Genomic DNA, 16,709 nt, shown 5'->3' with positions numbered 1-16,709 from the left:
CTGTACCGCATGAAATCACATTTCCAAGGGCCCTTGCCAGCTGGCTTCCAGGTAATGCTGGTAGGGTAGGGTGCCAGGGGGAGACTCAGGGCGGGAGAGATGAAGCTGGGGTATTTTTCCACATCTGACTCGGCTGGTATTGCCCCATCTCAGGCAGGGGCTTTGTCTGTGCCATGGCTCCAACCCCCACTATCCCTGGGTGATCCCAGCTCTCACCAGGCAGCTCCCACCATGCCCATGTGGCCAGTTCCTGTGGGCTACCCCGGCTTCTGGATTAAGGGAACCACACCTTTTCATAGCCCTCAGTGGTACCAGATTCCTTTTATTTGGCTTCTTTTTGATTATCTTTGTAAGTCAATCTCCTCTATTAAAACCCCTCTATTGAAACACCTAGTATGGCTTCTGTTTTCTGTCTGATATGTATTAGATTCATTGATTTTTTTTCCCTCTCCTTTAACTTCTCTGGGAATTTTTGCGTGAGAATCTGCCCTAAGCCAATGAAAAATCACTCAAATCACACTCAATACCCACTTTCTGCAATACAGGTGAACATACACTGCTTTTTCTCAAGCACTGGAACGCTCTTTGCCAGGTGCAAATAGGACTCTGTCTGCCGTGTCACCACTGATCATGGTGGGCATAGCCAAGAGTCATCTGCAGAGGTCGTTTTTGTTGTATGTACTAAATGAGACAACAAGGAGAAAAATACAAACAGAAAATTAGTCTTAAGAAGAAATTACGAAGTCATCAAATGGATAACATTGTAAAAAAAACAAAAACAAAAACAAAACTCTCCCAAAACATAGGTACATAAGACAGCACCAGAAAAGTTTCTTCCTGTTGAATCAACAAGTGTTCCTAAAATTAAAATCCTTTAGAATTTCTTGGTATTTCAAGAGCATTAAAAAAAAAAAAAAAAAAAAAAAAAAAAAAAAGACTCATGAACGAATGATCCGTAGCTTTTCGGCTAGAATGCATCCCTGGGATGGTTATTTTCAGAAGTAGAGTTCCTTGGTGAGCATAGAGACCACACATGGGATCTGCTTCTTCTCGTGGAAGTAGGGGTCATCAGACTGGGACTCAAAGTTCCTGGCCACCCTGTTGTTCACCCTGGTGAGGATATGTAGGATCTCCAGGCTCTTGCCATGCTCGTTCAGGATGGAGCACAGGGCCTGCACAAACCAGGACCCGCTGCCCGGGTTCCTCCATGAGTAATAGCCTTCAACGAGACAGAAAGGAGATGATCAGATTGGCTGGCCTGGCCGCACCACCAAGAATGAGCTCCTGGTGTACGGGGCCTCCACACCTGCTTTTCTGAAATTATCTTACTCTTCTCTGCGTGCAAGTCCCCGGTGAGAATTATGCTCGTGTGCTCAGAGAGCACGCATCGTAGGTTTAGAAGGCTGCGTAAAGATGCTCAACGCAAGGCCTGGTGTTCCTGCGTGGATGCATATCAAATACCCAAGTGCTCAAAGGAAATGCCGGAGAAGCATTTTGTTAACTCTGGGACTCCTCGCTGTCCTCTGGGGGCAGAGCTACTTTCCAATCCAAGCCTCACAAGAGAGGAATTTGCAGGAGATTTCAGAGAATTTTGAGATGTGTTCCTGCTGTTGGGGGACCCAGAACTGGAGCCAAGCTCCTCATGGAGAAATCTGAAAGTAAGACTTGGCTGAATGACCAACTGCCTTATGGGTAGAGCCCAGAGAGCCTGCAGCTCTGGGAAGGCCACCATCACAAGGGCAAGGGGTGTGCTTCTCATGGACCGATATGGTCTGTGGCCGAGAGAGTCTGGCTCTCAGTCTTCCCTGGGTCCTGTCCAACACGATTTTTTGGAGGGACAAGGAGACCTCAGCAGGAAGAGGCTGGACAAGTGCCCTGGAGGATGCCCAGAAGAGGAGGAAGGAATCACGACGCACAGGGAGGAATGGAGACGCAAATCCAAAGCCAAGGAGGTATAGGGTCCAGGAAACCCAGCAGTTCAGGAAAGTGCCCAAGGAGAAAGCACCCAGCCTTTAGCATTTCACAGGTTCAGAGCGCAAGAAGCCAGGTGACTATGGGACCCGGAGTTTACCTTAACTCACCTCCCTCCCATCTTTGGCTCTGGGAGAACCTAAAAAGGATCTGGCAAATGGGGGAGGAGGTGAGTAAGGGGAAGGATCAAGGCCCCTTTAGCACCTTAGACCTATAGCGGGGCTGATCTGGGATCAGAAGAAATGGAAAGCCAAATTAGGTTCAGGGTTTTAATTGTTATTTTGGGCTGGACGTTCGGGTTACGGTGCTGTGACTGCCTGTGACTTGAAAAGTGACAATACTGTCTCATATCTTAACATGAGCTGTAAAGCCAGGGACCTGCTGATGCCTCCATACAAGGGCAAGGGAATCTTCCCCTCACTTACCCCCATTCCCTCCGGTTTAAAAGGACAGCATGCAACAAAATAAAGTCGCCCTTGGCTTCCATGACAAGCTGTGATTTGTGCCCCTAGTCCTAAGCGGTCTCACCAGTTGAATGAGACCATTATAATTTATGGCAATCGCTTATTGAATAATTGTACAATAAGCAGAAATAACCTTTTTCTGTGACATGATCGAGGCACTTAGAATTCTTCCCGCGGCGCACTGGTAACCACCGGTGCAAGGATTTAAGCCCAATGGTGTTAGTAGTACCAGAACACAATTCACTTTCAGAAGGGCTCACGGAACGCATCTCGTTCAATACAATGAACTAGTGAGGCTGGTCACGGACAGTCACCTCCATTTCAGTACTGCCCCTGCACTCATGTCCTTTAACCCCTGACCTACATGGTCTTCCAGAGAGCCAGTCTCACCCTGTGACTCTCCTACCTGAAATAGTTCCATTGCACTTCATTATCAGGGTGAAGTTCAGGCCGCTTAGGATAGCACACAGGACTCCCCACGGTGGGGCCTCCCTGTTTACCTATCCAGGTTTAATCCGTGCTGTGCCTTGTCACATCCTGTGCTATAGACGGCGTCCCCCAAAACTCAAGTGTTGAACCCAGCCCCTAATGGGACTAGATGTGGAGATAGGGCCTTTCTGAAGGTAATTAATGTTAAGTGAGGCCATGAGGGTGGAGCCACAATCCCAAAGAATTAGTGTCCTGATCAGAAGAGACCTTCTCCCTCCACCATCTCTCTGCCATGTGGGTGGGGACAGAGCTAGAAATAGACGGTTACCAGCCAAGAAGCAGGCCCTCACTAGAAACCAAAATGGCGGGCACCTGGGTCTTGGATTTCCTAGCCTCAAGAACGGCGAGAGATATATTTCTGCCTTGAGTCTGTGGCATTTTGTTGCAGCAGCCCACAGGCTAACACACCCTGTGGTCCAGCCTTTTGAGTTTTGCCTCTGACCCCTTGGCACTCAGTCTGGCAAGCCACCTTTCCCTTCCCCTGCTGTCTGATTTTTCATGACTCGGTTACGGTGGCGTTTTATGAACGCTTCTCTCACCAGCCTCCCTGGAGTTCACCCTTCTTCCCCTACTTCTGCCAGACCTTGCTCAGAACACCAACAGCTCTACCTTGGGTTTGTTCACCCAGACCGATGACCCCGTGCCACTGCCTCCCTCTCAAAAGCAGGAAGACCAAACTATTTTTTTTTTTTCACGTGATCCTTAAAACGTGTGAAGCTGTCATTCTCATGAAACCTCATCTGTAGATCCTGCCAGAGCTGTTTTTCCAAACACACCTATTTACTGTAACCAACCAATACCTCTGTAGCAAGCACTTGACCAAACTACTACCCCACAGGGCATTTCTAAGTGATAGGTTTTACTAAAGCACAGGAAGGAATTCTACTGAACTGAGGCAAACAAGGAGCTTGGGAAATGGGTAGGCTTGCTCACTCCTGGCATTTTCTGGTGCCTGTTTCTGGGTCACAATGTCAAGAATCCCGGTCTGAGCTACTGCTATAGTTTTATACCAAAATCTCTCTGGGATCTTGAGCATATCATTTAAGCTCACCCCAGCTCAATTTTTTTTTAGTCTGTAAAATTAAGACAGTAACACCTTTCCTAACCACCTACCCAATTATTAGGAGGATGATAAGAGGTAAGAGACACTCTGTAAGACATTCTGTAAGGTGTAAGTGCTACAGAAATGTTTGCTTTTACTATTACCAATAATAGTAGTGATACTTAAATGGAAGGGCTCAGCTTCCTTGGAGAGAAACTCGAACACATCTCTGTGGCAGGCAGAACAATGGCCCCCGGAGACGTCCACGCCCTAGCCCTGGAACCCATGGACAGGGTACCTGACTTGGCAGAAGGGACTCTGCAGATGTGATCACAGTTACGGAAGTAAGGGGGGAGTGTATCCTGGGTTACTCAGGTGGGCCCGACCTAATCCCAGGAGTCCTGAGAAGAGGAGAACCTGTCCCAGCTGTGGTCAGAGAGAGGGACAGGTTCACAGAAGAGTCACAGAGATGTGAGATCGCTGGCTTTGAAGCTGGAGGAAGAGGAGCACAAGGCAGGGAACCCAAACATGCTGGAAAAAGCAAGGACACGGATTTTCCCCCTGGAGCCTCCAGAAGGAATGTGGCCCTGCCATCCCATTTCGGAATTCTGACCTCCAGAAGCGGAAGACAATCCACTTGTATATCGGAAGCTACTGCGTTTTAGGGAATTTAGCACTGCAGCAAGAGGAAAGGGATACAGCCCCAGGCCTGCGTGTTGATGGAGTGGCATGGTCTTGATACCTGGGACTGTAGAATAGGCGAAGAGAAAGTCGGCTTCAACGGGGATCTTGTATCGGGGATTGGCATCTGTGTCATTGATAGGCCCCGAGTCAGCCTGGACCCCGTCATCGAGCTCGGTCCCCCGGCAAGCCTAAGTAACAAAGCAGAGATCACTCCATGGAGTCGGGAACAGGCACGCGTGTGCTTTTCGCTGCTGCGTCCCGGTGCCGAGGGCTATGCGTGGCGGGTTCGGCAAGAATTTGATCAATAAATAAATGAACAAAGCCTGTGTCGAATTAGTAAGCCAGAGCCAATGAAAATCTTGCAGTGTCTTAAAGAAGCCCTCACAATCCGTGGTCTGATGCAAATACAGATGCGAAGCATTTAGAGGTAGAAAACCAAAACCCCAGTCTGCAAACCCCGACCGAAACAGCACGTACGTTTGTAAAAGTGATCCGACCCAAGTCACTCTGTAATCCTTTCCTGTTTTCGACAGTATGGGGGTTACCTGAATGAAGAAGAGTTTGGGTTTCTCTAGAAGAGTTTTGCATCTGTCCCCCCTAAAATGGGCTGTCAAGTCCTTTATCGCTGTCACGCCGTCTGTTCCATAAATTAAATTTTCTTCTCCATGGCTTAGTAAGATGCAGGCGAAACAAGCCGAATTTCTGTGGTCCTCTTCAGAGGCTGCAAGCAAGCCATTGGAAGATTGAAAGGTTAAGACGTAAGTCCTGCGGGACCTCAAAAGGGTCCTCCTTCCCAGCCTGGCAGCGACTGCTGTCGGGACAGGTATTCAGGGGCAGGAGCACCCCTCCAGAGAGAAGGAAGACCAGTGGAGAGAAGCGAGAGGCACGGAGAACTCTAGAATTCTCACTCAGTCTGAAACCAAGATGGCACTGCCTCCTGAGGATGTGCGCCCCAAGTGTGGGAGGGGGTTCAGGCAGCTGCCGGAAGGCAGCACACTGGGGTGCTGAAGGGCATGGCCCTACTGCTTGTTAGGTCTGTGACACCAGGCAAGTTACTTAACCATTTTGTGCCTTGGTTTCATCTGTAAAATCTGTTTTAAAAAGAAGGTACTTCCTGGGGTGCTTGGGTGGCTCAGTTGGTTGAGCGTCTGACTTTTGATTTCGGCTTAGGTCATGGTCTCACAGTTTGTGAGATCCAGCCTTGTGCTGGGCTTTGGGCTGACAGGGTGAGCCTGCTTGGGATTCTCTCTCTCTCTCTCTCTCTCTCTCTCTCTCTCTCCCTCTCTGCCCCTCCCCTGCTCATGTGCACATTTGCTTGCTCTCTCTCTTGCTCTCAAAAGAAATACAGAAGCTTCAAAAAAATAACACTTCTGAAATACATGGGGACTAGAGAAGAGTTTACATTTCAACTCCATTCTGGACAGAATGATACAGACTTGTTCCTTCCCTACGAATTAACTCTTTGAAATTGGAACTGTTCTGTAGATCCCAAACCTATCATTTGCTGTCCTATGAGCACATTTCATCTTTTTAGGGAGAGATCTAAGTTTCCTGAAAGACCCCGCCTAGCCTGCAGACAGGGATGGAGTAGTCCAGACGAAGGAAAGGCTGCCCAGGCTGAAATCCCTCTGTCCTGCAAAGGCGGCCCCCCATCTCTGAGCCCACTGGCGTGCTGCCCCTCCTGGGAACAGGAAGGAGTCAGAGGGAGGGGGTAGGCACGCACCTTGTTTCAGCAGATCTTGCATTTTGGCACAAGAGCAGTCATTGTAGACGACCACGTCAAAACCCAGGTTTCTGAAGCACTTGAAAAGAGCCTCGGCATCTTTGTCTGTTCCGTTTCGGACGCCCATGCCTGTGGGAATCAAGCCCACGATGAGCAATCCCGGGCTGAGAACTGCCTGCCAGCATCGCCTTGTCAGGACTAAGTGCAGCTTTGCTGGCTCTTGTGTAAATGCTCCCAAGGTCACAATTTAAGGGAGCAACTCGGGGCGCGTGGGTGGCTCAGTCTGTTGGGCGTCCGACTTCGGCTCAGGTCGCGAACTCGCAGTTCACAGGTTTGAGCCCCTGCGTCGGGCTCTGTGCTGACAGCTCGGAGCCTGGAGACTGTTTCAGATTCTATGTCTCCCTCTCTCTCTCTCTGTCCCTCCCCCAACTTGCACTCTTTCTCTCTTTCAGAAATAAACATTAATTTTTTTTTAATGTGGAATTGATATATGAAGCAAACTTAAAGGAGAGGGTTACTCAGCTCACCCACAGAAGGTGAGCCTCATCATGGCAACTCCAGTTGGGGCCAAAAGGCTCCCCTTGACTCTTAGCCCTTTGGTCCCAGTCTTGCATCAGATAATGCACATGGTGGGACCTTCGATTCCAAAGCTTCTGGCGTCCTCACATCCCTTCCCCCCAGACACGTAAATAGCATTGGATGGGGGGCTGTCTGCCATAGCAGATGGGCACTGCCTTTCTCCAATCAAAGTCTGATACAAGTTGAAGACAATGGAAAGGAACAGGAGAGGTTAGCCTACACCCACAACACTTACCTGTCTTTTTGTCAAAGTTCTTGTTGTTTATTATGATGCATTTGCCCACCTTCTCAAAATTCATGTTATACTGATATGCAGGCACTTTGTCCTGGGTGGTCGTGACTGATCTTCCCGAGCCATTTTTCTTCTTCTTACTGGGGAAATATAAAGGCAGTCAGAGGCTATGGAAGACATTTGGATGGAAATGGCCTCTGGATTCTATTATTAGCAGGGAAGGGGTGCCCAAGAAAGCTGCGGTATCTGTGAAGAAAAAAGGCCCGAGGGGGGCAGATGGTTTTGTTTAATTGTCATATTTAAAACGAACGGGATCTCCTGCCTTGTTTCGCTACATGCCAGAGAGATGCAAATTAAAACCACAGTGTGATACCGGGACACTCTCACCAGGATGGCCACCACGTGCTGGTGACCGTGTTTCACACCTGGCGTTGTCATACATTGCTGTGGGAACCTACTTTGGACTTGCGTGGTGGAAAACTCGTAGAATCTACCAAAACTGAACTTAAAACACATCCTATGACAGAGCAATTCCACTCCTGGGGCTATCGCCCAAAGTAGAGTAAATATGTTTGCAAAAAAGGAAAGATCTACACACGTGCACAGGGGTACTGTCTAGCAATAGCCCCAAGCAGGAAATTATCCATATGTGCATTTACAGTGCAGTGAATAAACTGAATATGCATATAATGAAATCCTACAGAACGAGAATGAACCAACCGTGACAACAAGAAGCCACATAAACAAATCTCGCAAATATAATACTGGATGGAAGAATCCACATACAGAAAACGCTAATACCTAATAGTAGAAGCAGTTACGTGAAAAGGTGGACAAAAGGAGCAGCAACTTAAAAAAGCAAGTTGGGGGGGCGCCTGGGTGGCGCAGTCGGTTAAGCGTCCGACTTCAGCCAGGTCACGATCTCGCGGTCCGTGAGTTCGAGCCCCGCGTCAGGCTCTGGGCTGATGGCTCGGAGCCTGGAGCCTGTTTCCGATTCTGTGTCTCCCTCTCTCTCTGCCCCTCCCCCGTTCATGCTCTGTCTCTCTCTCTGTCCCAAAAATAAATAAAAAACGTTGAAAAAAAAAAATTTAAAAAAAAAAAAAAAAAAGCAAGTTGGGGCCCCTGGGTGGCTCAGTCGGTTAAATGTTGACCCTTGATTTTGGCTCAGGCTCACAGTTTGTGAGTTCAAGCCCCACGCTGGGCTCTGCACTGACAGTACGGAGCCTGATTGGGATTCTCTCTCTCTCTCTCTCTCTCTCTCTCTTTCTCTCTCCCTCTCTCTCTCTTCCCCTCTCCTGCTCATGCTCTCTCTCTCTCTCTCTCTCAAAAATAAATAAATAAACTTTAAAGAAGAAAAAAGAAAAAAAGAAAGTAGTCCCCTTCCAATCTCCAAACACTGACCATCCAGCTTTCCAGAAGTCTGGCACATGGGCACTGAGGCTGAACATGAAGCATCATTGAGAGAACACAGAAAAAAAGGTCAAATGTGGGTGGAAAGCAGCCGTGCCAGTCATCCACAGGAATATAGGCTCCGCAATAGAAGAGATCTTTTTTTTTTTTAATCTGTTCTGAAAAATTGCTGCGTCCCCAGTCCCGGGAACAATGCCTGGCATATAAGTTATCCGTTAATAAATATTTTTTGGAGGGGCACCTGGGTGGCTCAGTCGGTTAAGCATCTGACTTCGGCTCAGTTCATGATCTCACGGCTTGTGGGTTTGAGCCCCACGTCGGTCTCTGTGCTGACAGCTCAGAGCCTGGAGCCTGCTTCCGATTCTGTGTCTCCTTCTTTCTCTGTCCCTCCCCTGCTCATGCTCTGTCTCTCTCACTCTCAAAAATAGTAAATGTTAAAAAAAAATAAAAAATAAATATATTTTTTTAAAAACTACACACCAATATCCCTTATAATTATAGATGCAAAAACTCTCAAAAAATATTAGCAAGTCAAATCTGTAGGATTATTGACCATCCCCGAGTGTGATCGATCCCAGGAATTCAAGGTTAGTTTAATATCCAAAAATCGATGAATGTAATCCATAATATCAATAAAGGACAAAACCATATAATCAACTCCATTGATGCAGAAAAAGAAATTGACAAAATACAGTACCCTATTATGGTAAAAATGCTACATAAACTAGGATTACAATAGCACTAATCCAACTGGAAAAGGACATCTATGAAAAACTCCCAGCTAATACCATACTTAATGATGAGAGACTGAACGCTTTCCCCCTAAGGTCAAAAACAGGTCAGATATGTCCATTCTGGCCACTTCTGTTAAATACTGCAGGAGAGGTTCTAGTCAGGGCAATTAGGTTGAAAAAAAGTCTTCTGTGAATGAATGAATCAAGTCCTATCCCCTCATTTTACAGATAAGGAAACAGGTCCACAGAGAGGCAGGGGTTGTTCAAGGTCAGCCAGGCAGTGATGAGCACAGTGAGACCAACACGTCGGCCTCAGGTGACGGTCAGCATCCCATGTTGGTGTTTCAGAGTCCCACACCCTGGCCTATCTGTTAGAAGACTCATCCACCACTGTCGCAAAACTGTCATCAAAAGTTGTTAGGAGTAGAGTGAAAATAAAAACTCAGCTTGGTACCTGACAAATGCAGGCCCAAGGGTATTTCCCCCCCCAGACTTCATTGAATCTCACTGTTGTAGTTTCTCAGAGTCTCTGGAAGGACATGGCCTTTGCCGTCGCCCCTCCTACCTGGGTCCAGATTACAGAGTAGCTCTCTATGTCGAATCTCCAGACGCCGATTGCTGTTTTTCAACCGCTACACCACTTTATCCTCCACTTTTAATAAGGCCAACTTTCTTCCGTGATATCGTCTGATTTTTCAGAGAAAAACATCCTCGATCTGTTCTACCATCTCTCGATTCTTCTTCCCTACTTTTTCTGTCTAGTCTAGGGGGGTGATGTCCGTTCTTCTCCACATTTCTTTCCCCAGGGAGGCAGCCCAAACCAGCACTGGACTGAGACTCAGAATCTGCCCAAGGGAACCCTTCACAGAGCACCGAGCCCCCTTCCTGGAAAACAGCCTTCTGTGACCGTCACAGAATCAGATGGCCGACTTGATGGGCAGCAAATACTCTTGTGGAGTCTTCTTCCCCTCCCGGGCCTCCATAAAAGCTCAGAGGAGACGAATACCAGCAAAGTGAGCTTCTGTGGTGTTCAAGGGCATGCCATGTATGGGAGCGTAGGATTTACTTCTGAATTCCCTGTCAACGACCCACACTGACAGTGTCCTCTGTGCATGAGGCAGATTATCTGCACATAGTCCTTCATATGCACACAAAGTCTTTGGTCTTCAATTGATGCCTCTGAAGTTGGGGCAGGTGGCTTAATTATGGCCATTCCATAGGTACTGATAATAACTAACATTTGTCAGGGCTTACTATGGGCCAGGACCTTGTTAAAATTCTCCCTGCATTTTCTCATTTCCTCCTGACAGGTCTTTAGCTAATTTAAGGCCACTCAAAGACCCGAAATAAGACCAGCATAAAGTCTAGCAGGCTGGAGGATCTCTAAGAGATAAGACTCTACTTCTATCTTCTGCTATATGAGTTATCCTAAAACAAACTGTACAAGAACATCCAAGTAATAAATGTGCTGTGGTTTTTTTTTTTTAAAGCTGTCATTAGCCCATCCCCAATGATGAGCAAAACAAAAGATGCCAGTGAGCATCTTTTATAAGAAAAACAGGCTTGGTTGTAAGTTACATGAAAAAAAAAAAAAAAAGGACTCGGCTTTTATCAGAATAGGATTTGGAAAATCAATTTTTAAAAAAAGGAACACAAAAGGGGAATAATGATAGATACACTTTAAAGAAATTTCCATGGTTATGAAAAGTACCTTAAAATTGAATATGAAATGTGATTCTTATCCCTGGTAAATATTTCAAAGGGGAGGGGATTCCCTTACCTTACCGGCCCCTAACTTGAACTCTCATTTTTCAAAATGAAAGGAGTATCTCCTTCCTCTTTCTGGATTTGAGTCCGTCGTTTATTTTTCCTTCTAACCCCAAATAGCTTTTTGTTAAACCCAGGTCTTTCCAGATCCCAAATGTGTATTAGAGAGCAATCAATTCTACTCCATTGACTTCATCTTCTTAAGAGAGGCACCGGCCTTGGGAAAATTCCATCTGCAGCTTAACTTGTGGGGAAGCAACCCCTGTGACCGGGTTAAAGCATGTCACTGGACAGACAACAGGACGAAAGGGCTGTCAAGATGGAGAGAGCACCAGGACAAAAAAAAAAAAAAAAAAAAAAAAAATGTGGACCGAAGCCCACGGCATAATAGATACATTCTGCTAGAATCAGAGTCCAAGAGATCAGAATCCCTCACTGACTAGCCTCGAGGCTTCCCAGCACCCTCTCCTGGGGATTAGCACCCTTTCTGTCCCATTCTCCCTTCAAAGACTCCAGTGAGAGCAAGGCCTTCACTTCCATTTTGCCCATTCTGCCTGCAAGGTTGCTGCAGAGATTATTAAGTACAGCCTCACATTTGGGAAGAGAAATGACTTCTGAGAGGCGACTCTTTTAGGATAGTCCCTAGCTGCTGCATGTTTACCCACACAGGACAGTTATTTCACTGCAGAACTTCTCTTGTGCGTGACCCCTAAGGCTATTTGGAGACACTCGTGGCCTGGTGGGTTTTCTTCCCTTTCCCCCACCCCACCCCACCCCCGAGGCTCTTATTTCCAACTGTGGAAAGGCCCGGCTGGAAGACACAAATGTGTCCCGTCGGCCCCTCCCATAACGACCTGCAGACAGGTACAAAGATCCAGTTCAGCCTCTACTTCCTGGACGAACCGCGAAGGGCAGGGTGTTTAATCAAAATAACACGGTACCGCAGGGAAGAATGAGGAAGTTCTCTGTGTCCCTACGTGGGATCATTTCCAAGGTGGAGGTTAAGTATGAAAGAAAACAGAGGGACAAAACGATGGCAATAGTATACCACCCTTTAGGGGAAGATGAGGGGAAAATCTACGTTTACATTCGATTGTACCTGCATAAAGACTCTTGAAGGGTGACATAATGGGTAAACTCATTAATTCCAGGGCTGGGCTGCCTGGCTCTGAAACCCGGCTCTACTACAGAGCCGAGTGATCAGCAAGTTGCTTAACCCCTCTGTGATTCCTCGTTTGTAAAAAGAACAAAATTACATCTGCCTCCCGGCTTATAAACAAGCGGATATTCAAAAAGCACTCAGAACAGCTTCTGGCCTGCAGAAAATAGTACCTAAATGTTATCATTACTAACGGTAGTTGTATATCACTGAAGAGTGGTTACCTGTGTAAATAGGGGCCCTGGGGCAAGGGCAGCATGAAGGAGGAAGGATTTGACGATATATCTTTTTTAGTACATGTGACTGAATTAATTATTCAAAAGGTTACAATAAAAATGATTTAGTAGCGGGGCGCCCGGGTGGCTCAGTCGGTTAAGCGTCCGACTTCGGCTCAGGTCCTGATCTCAACGGTTTGTGAGTTTGAGCCCCGCGTCGGGCTCTGTGCGGATGGCTCAGAGCCTGGAGTCTGCTTCGGATTCTGTGTCTCCTTCTCTCTCTGCCCCTCCCCCAACTTGTGCTCTGTCTCTCTCTGTCTCTCAAAAATAAATAAATATAAAAAAAGAAAATTAAAAAAAATGATTTAGTAGTTAAAAATCACCTGCTGCAAACAGATTCCGTTACTTGGCTTATGTTGAAGATTACTGGATTCGGACTTTTTTTGTGCTACTTGTTAAAGAGACACCGTGTTTCTGTTTTTCACTGTGGTCTTACACGTGATTTTCTTCCCTAGCCTTTTGAGCTTTTTCCTCCTCTCCGTGTCAATAACCGTGCTGGTAATAAACACAGTTCTAAGAAGGACCATTCTGGAACGCTCACTGCCTTGTGTACGTTACCTCATGTGCTCTTGACGACCACTCTGTCAGGCGCTGGCCCCGTGACATTAGCTTGCCTGAGAACACAAAGCCACACAGGGGTAGAGCCCAGATTCACTCACAGGTCCAACACGAAGTTTCCTATTCCCACATTTCTTGTCTCTGTTAACACCCAGATTCCCGGGGCCTCAAGCTTAGACCTAGAGGATCAGAGCCGGACCTGGGTGTCTTCATGGAGCCACTCGCCTCTGACATGTGAGGGCCTCAGCACTAGCCTGTCTGCCTGCTGCCTGGGCTCCCCGGACCCTCAGCTCTCACTGCGGTCCCCAGGGCCAGCTCACCCTCCGCTCTCAGACATCACTCTCCGTGTGGGCACGGCCTTTGGGACCCTCGGTTCTTGGCCAGAAGCTCGGACCAGATACACCTCGGGAAGCACGGCCTGGGGAAGGTGCCAATCGGCAGCAGCGAGACCGTATTTAGGGTCACGTGTGTGTGATCCACAGCTTTCCGTGAAAACTGCGAGGTCTCCTAGGGGTGACAGTCAAGTGAAATGTTACACTGCTGTTACTTGGACAACGCAACTGAGACGCTTCCAGGAAATGCCACTGTGTGTGCAACGCCACCCTTGCTCTCCCTCGTTGGCACAGTGTTCGGCGGGTCCCCTGCGTGGCCTTGGTGGCGCAGTAACTCAGGGTCAGGGGAGGGAAGCTTTGCCATCCCGGTGCCAATAGCTCTTAAAGAGTTACTGTCTGTTTGGAAATCAATTGCTAGAGCCAGGCAGACCGTCAGATAAACAACTGCTATCGGACAGGAGCAGCCGCTTCAAGGGCTCCGAAGAGACTGTGCTAATTAATTAGCCACCGCAGAGAGATGGTAACAGTCCACAGCTCAGCGGGGCCAGGTTCTCCCCGGGGGTGGCTGCTAAGAAGCTTTCAAAGACCCAGATTAGAAACTTTTCTTTTTCTTTCTTTCTTTTTTTTTTTTTTTTTTTAACATTTATCAGATTGGAAACGTCTTCAGCTGGTGATCCTCCCCCAGAGATAAGACCTTCTGAAAGTGGATATTCTTGTTTTCCTGGGTTGATAGGACTTCTGCAGAAGAGCCTAGAGCATGGAATTGCTGTGGCACAGAGACCCCAGGACCAGATCAATGGAAAACCAGTCTTTGTCCTGAATCTGACAAACCTCGCCAACGGGGGAGGAGGAACCACTCCAGACATTCCCTAAGTCACCAGGAACAAGCATCACTAATATCACTGAATAGTGTTTTATGCTTTACAAAGCCTGTTCATCATCATTATCCCATTTATTCTGCAAAGTATAGATGAGAGGCAGGGAAAGACATAGTAAATAAAAACTGGCCACAGTATTTAAGTCAGATGCTACCACTTTCCAAACTACCTGCGCTCCCCCCCCACCACACCCCTTCTCCTCTGCCTTCGCTAATTCTCTGCTGATAAACCTAGCTTTTATCCTGACCTTTTTCACTTTCTGAAGACTTTGGCCAAGATTACTATGCTGAGAAGAAACACAGGATTCTTGCTCACAAGTGCAAGGCTCATGACAAACCAGAACAGTGAATTAAAAGTTCTAAATCCTTTTAAAAGCTCCTGGGTTTCACAACTGGCCACAGATTAAAAAAATAAATAAATCTGGCCATGAAATCACTGCTCTTAGGGCCAAACAAGATTGCAATAACTACCATAACCTGGCAGAACTTAGCAACTGTTCAAAAGTGTGCACTAAAATGCAACGGGCAGTCAATCGAATACCGATGCTTCCTAATCCTAACCGTCTTTTATTTTTTCTTGGTATTGCATTTCCTCACCAGTATGAGCACGTACCATTATCTTCTCTTCCCAGACACATTCAGAGAGGCTCAAATCTCTGCTAAGAACACAGACAATGCCAGCATTGATTATCAGGAAGAAACTAGATTACCCTAACTTCTTCGGTTAGGGACCTGTTTTTTGGAACCTCAAATTCTGCAGTGCGAGGGCAACTCAGTCATTTCAACAAAGTCAAGAGGCACAAAATCACAACCAAGCCCTGATGGTCATTTATACAAAAAAGATGTCCTTGAAGAGCCTATAGCAACCTGTACCAGAAACCATTGTAGGACAAAAATACTCTGCCTACTTTGCGAAGAAGTAAAAAAACCTCGGAAAAGGCACAATGAACTTTTACAATCTACTCTGGGCGTGAGTATAATTTTCCCCATCACCGGAGTGGATAAATACAGGTTTTATCCTCGTCCAGATCCCCTCGGCTGCTCGAGATGTGAATTATACCTTTCTATATTTGGAAGGGAATAGAAGCACGCAAACCTGCTACTGTTTATTTTCTAAAGCGTCTCCATGAATAGGATCCCCAGAAGCTCTATCTGTTTGCAGACATTCATCAGCAGGAAAGTAAACACACCACCAGGCACACATTTCCCCAGGGCTCTTCCATTCGGAACTAGGGCTCTGGTTTTCGTAGCTGCTTTGTCTAAATATTTTTGGGATGATTCATTCATGGTTTCAACATTTTAACAGCGGGTATCCCCGACAGTCCTGACATACCAAGGCACAGAGCAAGGCAGAGAGGAAAGGAAAGACTGAAGGCGGTACCTCGTGTCTCCATCCGAAAGGACCCCCCTGTGCATCAGAACTAGGCTTCGCCCGGCAACTCTGGGCAGCGGGTTTCCTTCTTCTCTGTAATAATAAAAACTCAACATGCTCGGGGCTCAGCAGGGGACAGCAGACTGGCACAGCCCGCCTGGCCCTGAAGGCCCGTGACTGAATCAGCAGTGAACCGCACACTGGAGTTTTCCATAGGACCATTCACGCTGGGGCTGGGAAAGTCACACTGGCCTCCCCCTTCTCTGCTGACCGGCAGAAATGCCCAGGCTCCACACGGCTGCATTCTCCCCACCCCGGGACAGCTCCCTAGAGAAAAAGTGACTTTCTAGGAGCATGGGATCTGAAGTGGGGGAAAAAAATACCCCAGACTTCCACAAAGATGCAGCCAGCGGCACCATTTTTAAGAGTGAAAACATGGAAACGGGAATGGCTAAGCAAGAGACAGAGATTCAGTCGAATAAAATACCACACGGCTATTTAAAGTGATGAGCGTGCAGATGTGGGCAACCCAACAAAGTGCCAAGCTACAGGAGGTGGCAAAATTACATGTAAGTAAATGAACAAAAATCGGAGGGGAGTTTGTGGTGAATCAGAGTCCAAATGCTCGAGGTTATTTTTCGCCTTATAAAAGCACGCAAGGCATTCGTACAAATAATAAAAGACTACAGAGGCAAGCCAAAGCCCTTAATTGTCAAATGAAATGAGGCATATAAATCATTTTTCAATCGTCTTGAACAAATTGAATGATCCAGGAGTTACTACCCTTCCCCATCTCACCCCTCCAAATGCAAGGAGGAAAGTGTGAACACGTAAAAACAACACCCTTATTAAGCAAACTGCTCACAGTGATGCTTTTCTCAATTTCCTGGTTCAAGGTCGCGGCCAGGGAAAGGTGTGCCACTGACAGAGCGGAGCTGTAACACCTGATATCCTGGGCAAACCGAACCCTCGGCCACGCTCAGGTCTGTGAGCAGAGAGAAATCTGGCTCCGTACATTCTGTTCTGGAACCCAGATTTGCA

General features: G+C 47.2%; 1 protein-coding gene across 3 annotated transcripts in view; it reads right to left on the bottom strand.

The window, feature by feature from the left end:
* Positions 1-305: 305 nt before the first annotated feature.
* The window catches only part of CASP7 (caspase 7), a 29,876-nt gene continuing 13,472 nt past the window's right edge, over positions 306-16,709 (bottom strand). For all 3 annotated transcript variants that reach the window (XM_042908946.1, XM_042908945.1, XM_042908947.1), the window contains exons 3-7: positions 7,188-7,324; positions 6,374-6,502; positions 5,196-5,371; positions 4,709-4,838; positions 306-1,219 (exon numbers count right to left, since the gene is read on the bottom strand). In XM_042908946.1, coding sequence (XP_042764880.1) covers positions 996-1,219; positions 4,709-4,838; positions 5,196-5,371; positions 6,374-6,502; positions 7,188-7,324 — 796 coding nt within the window. In that variant the 3' untranslated portion in view covers positions 306-995. The remainder of the gene's footprint in view (positions 1,220-4,708; positions 4,839-5,195; positions 5,372-6,373; positions 6,503-7,187; positions 7,325-16,709) is intronic.

This window comes from Panthera leo, chromosome D2 (genome assembly GCF_018350215.1).
Source record: "Panthera leo isolate Ple1 chromosome D2, P.leo_Ple1_pat1.1, whole genome shotgun sequence".
NCBI classification, from domain to species: domain Eukaryota; kingdom Metazoa; phylum Chordata; class Mammalia; order Carnivora; family Felidae; genus Panthera; species Panthera leo.
This window is presented reverse-complemented; position numbering and strand designations above follow the sequence as displayed.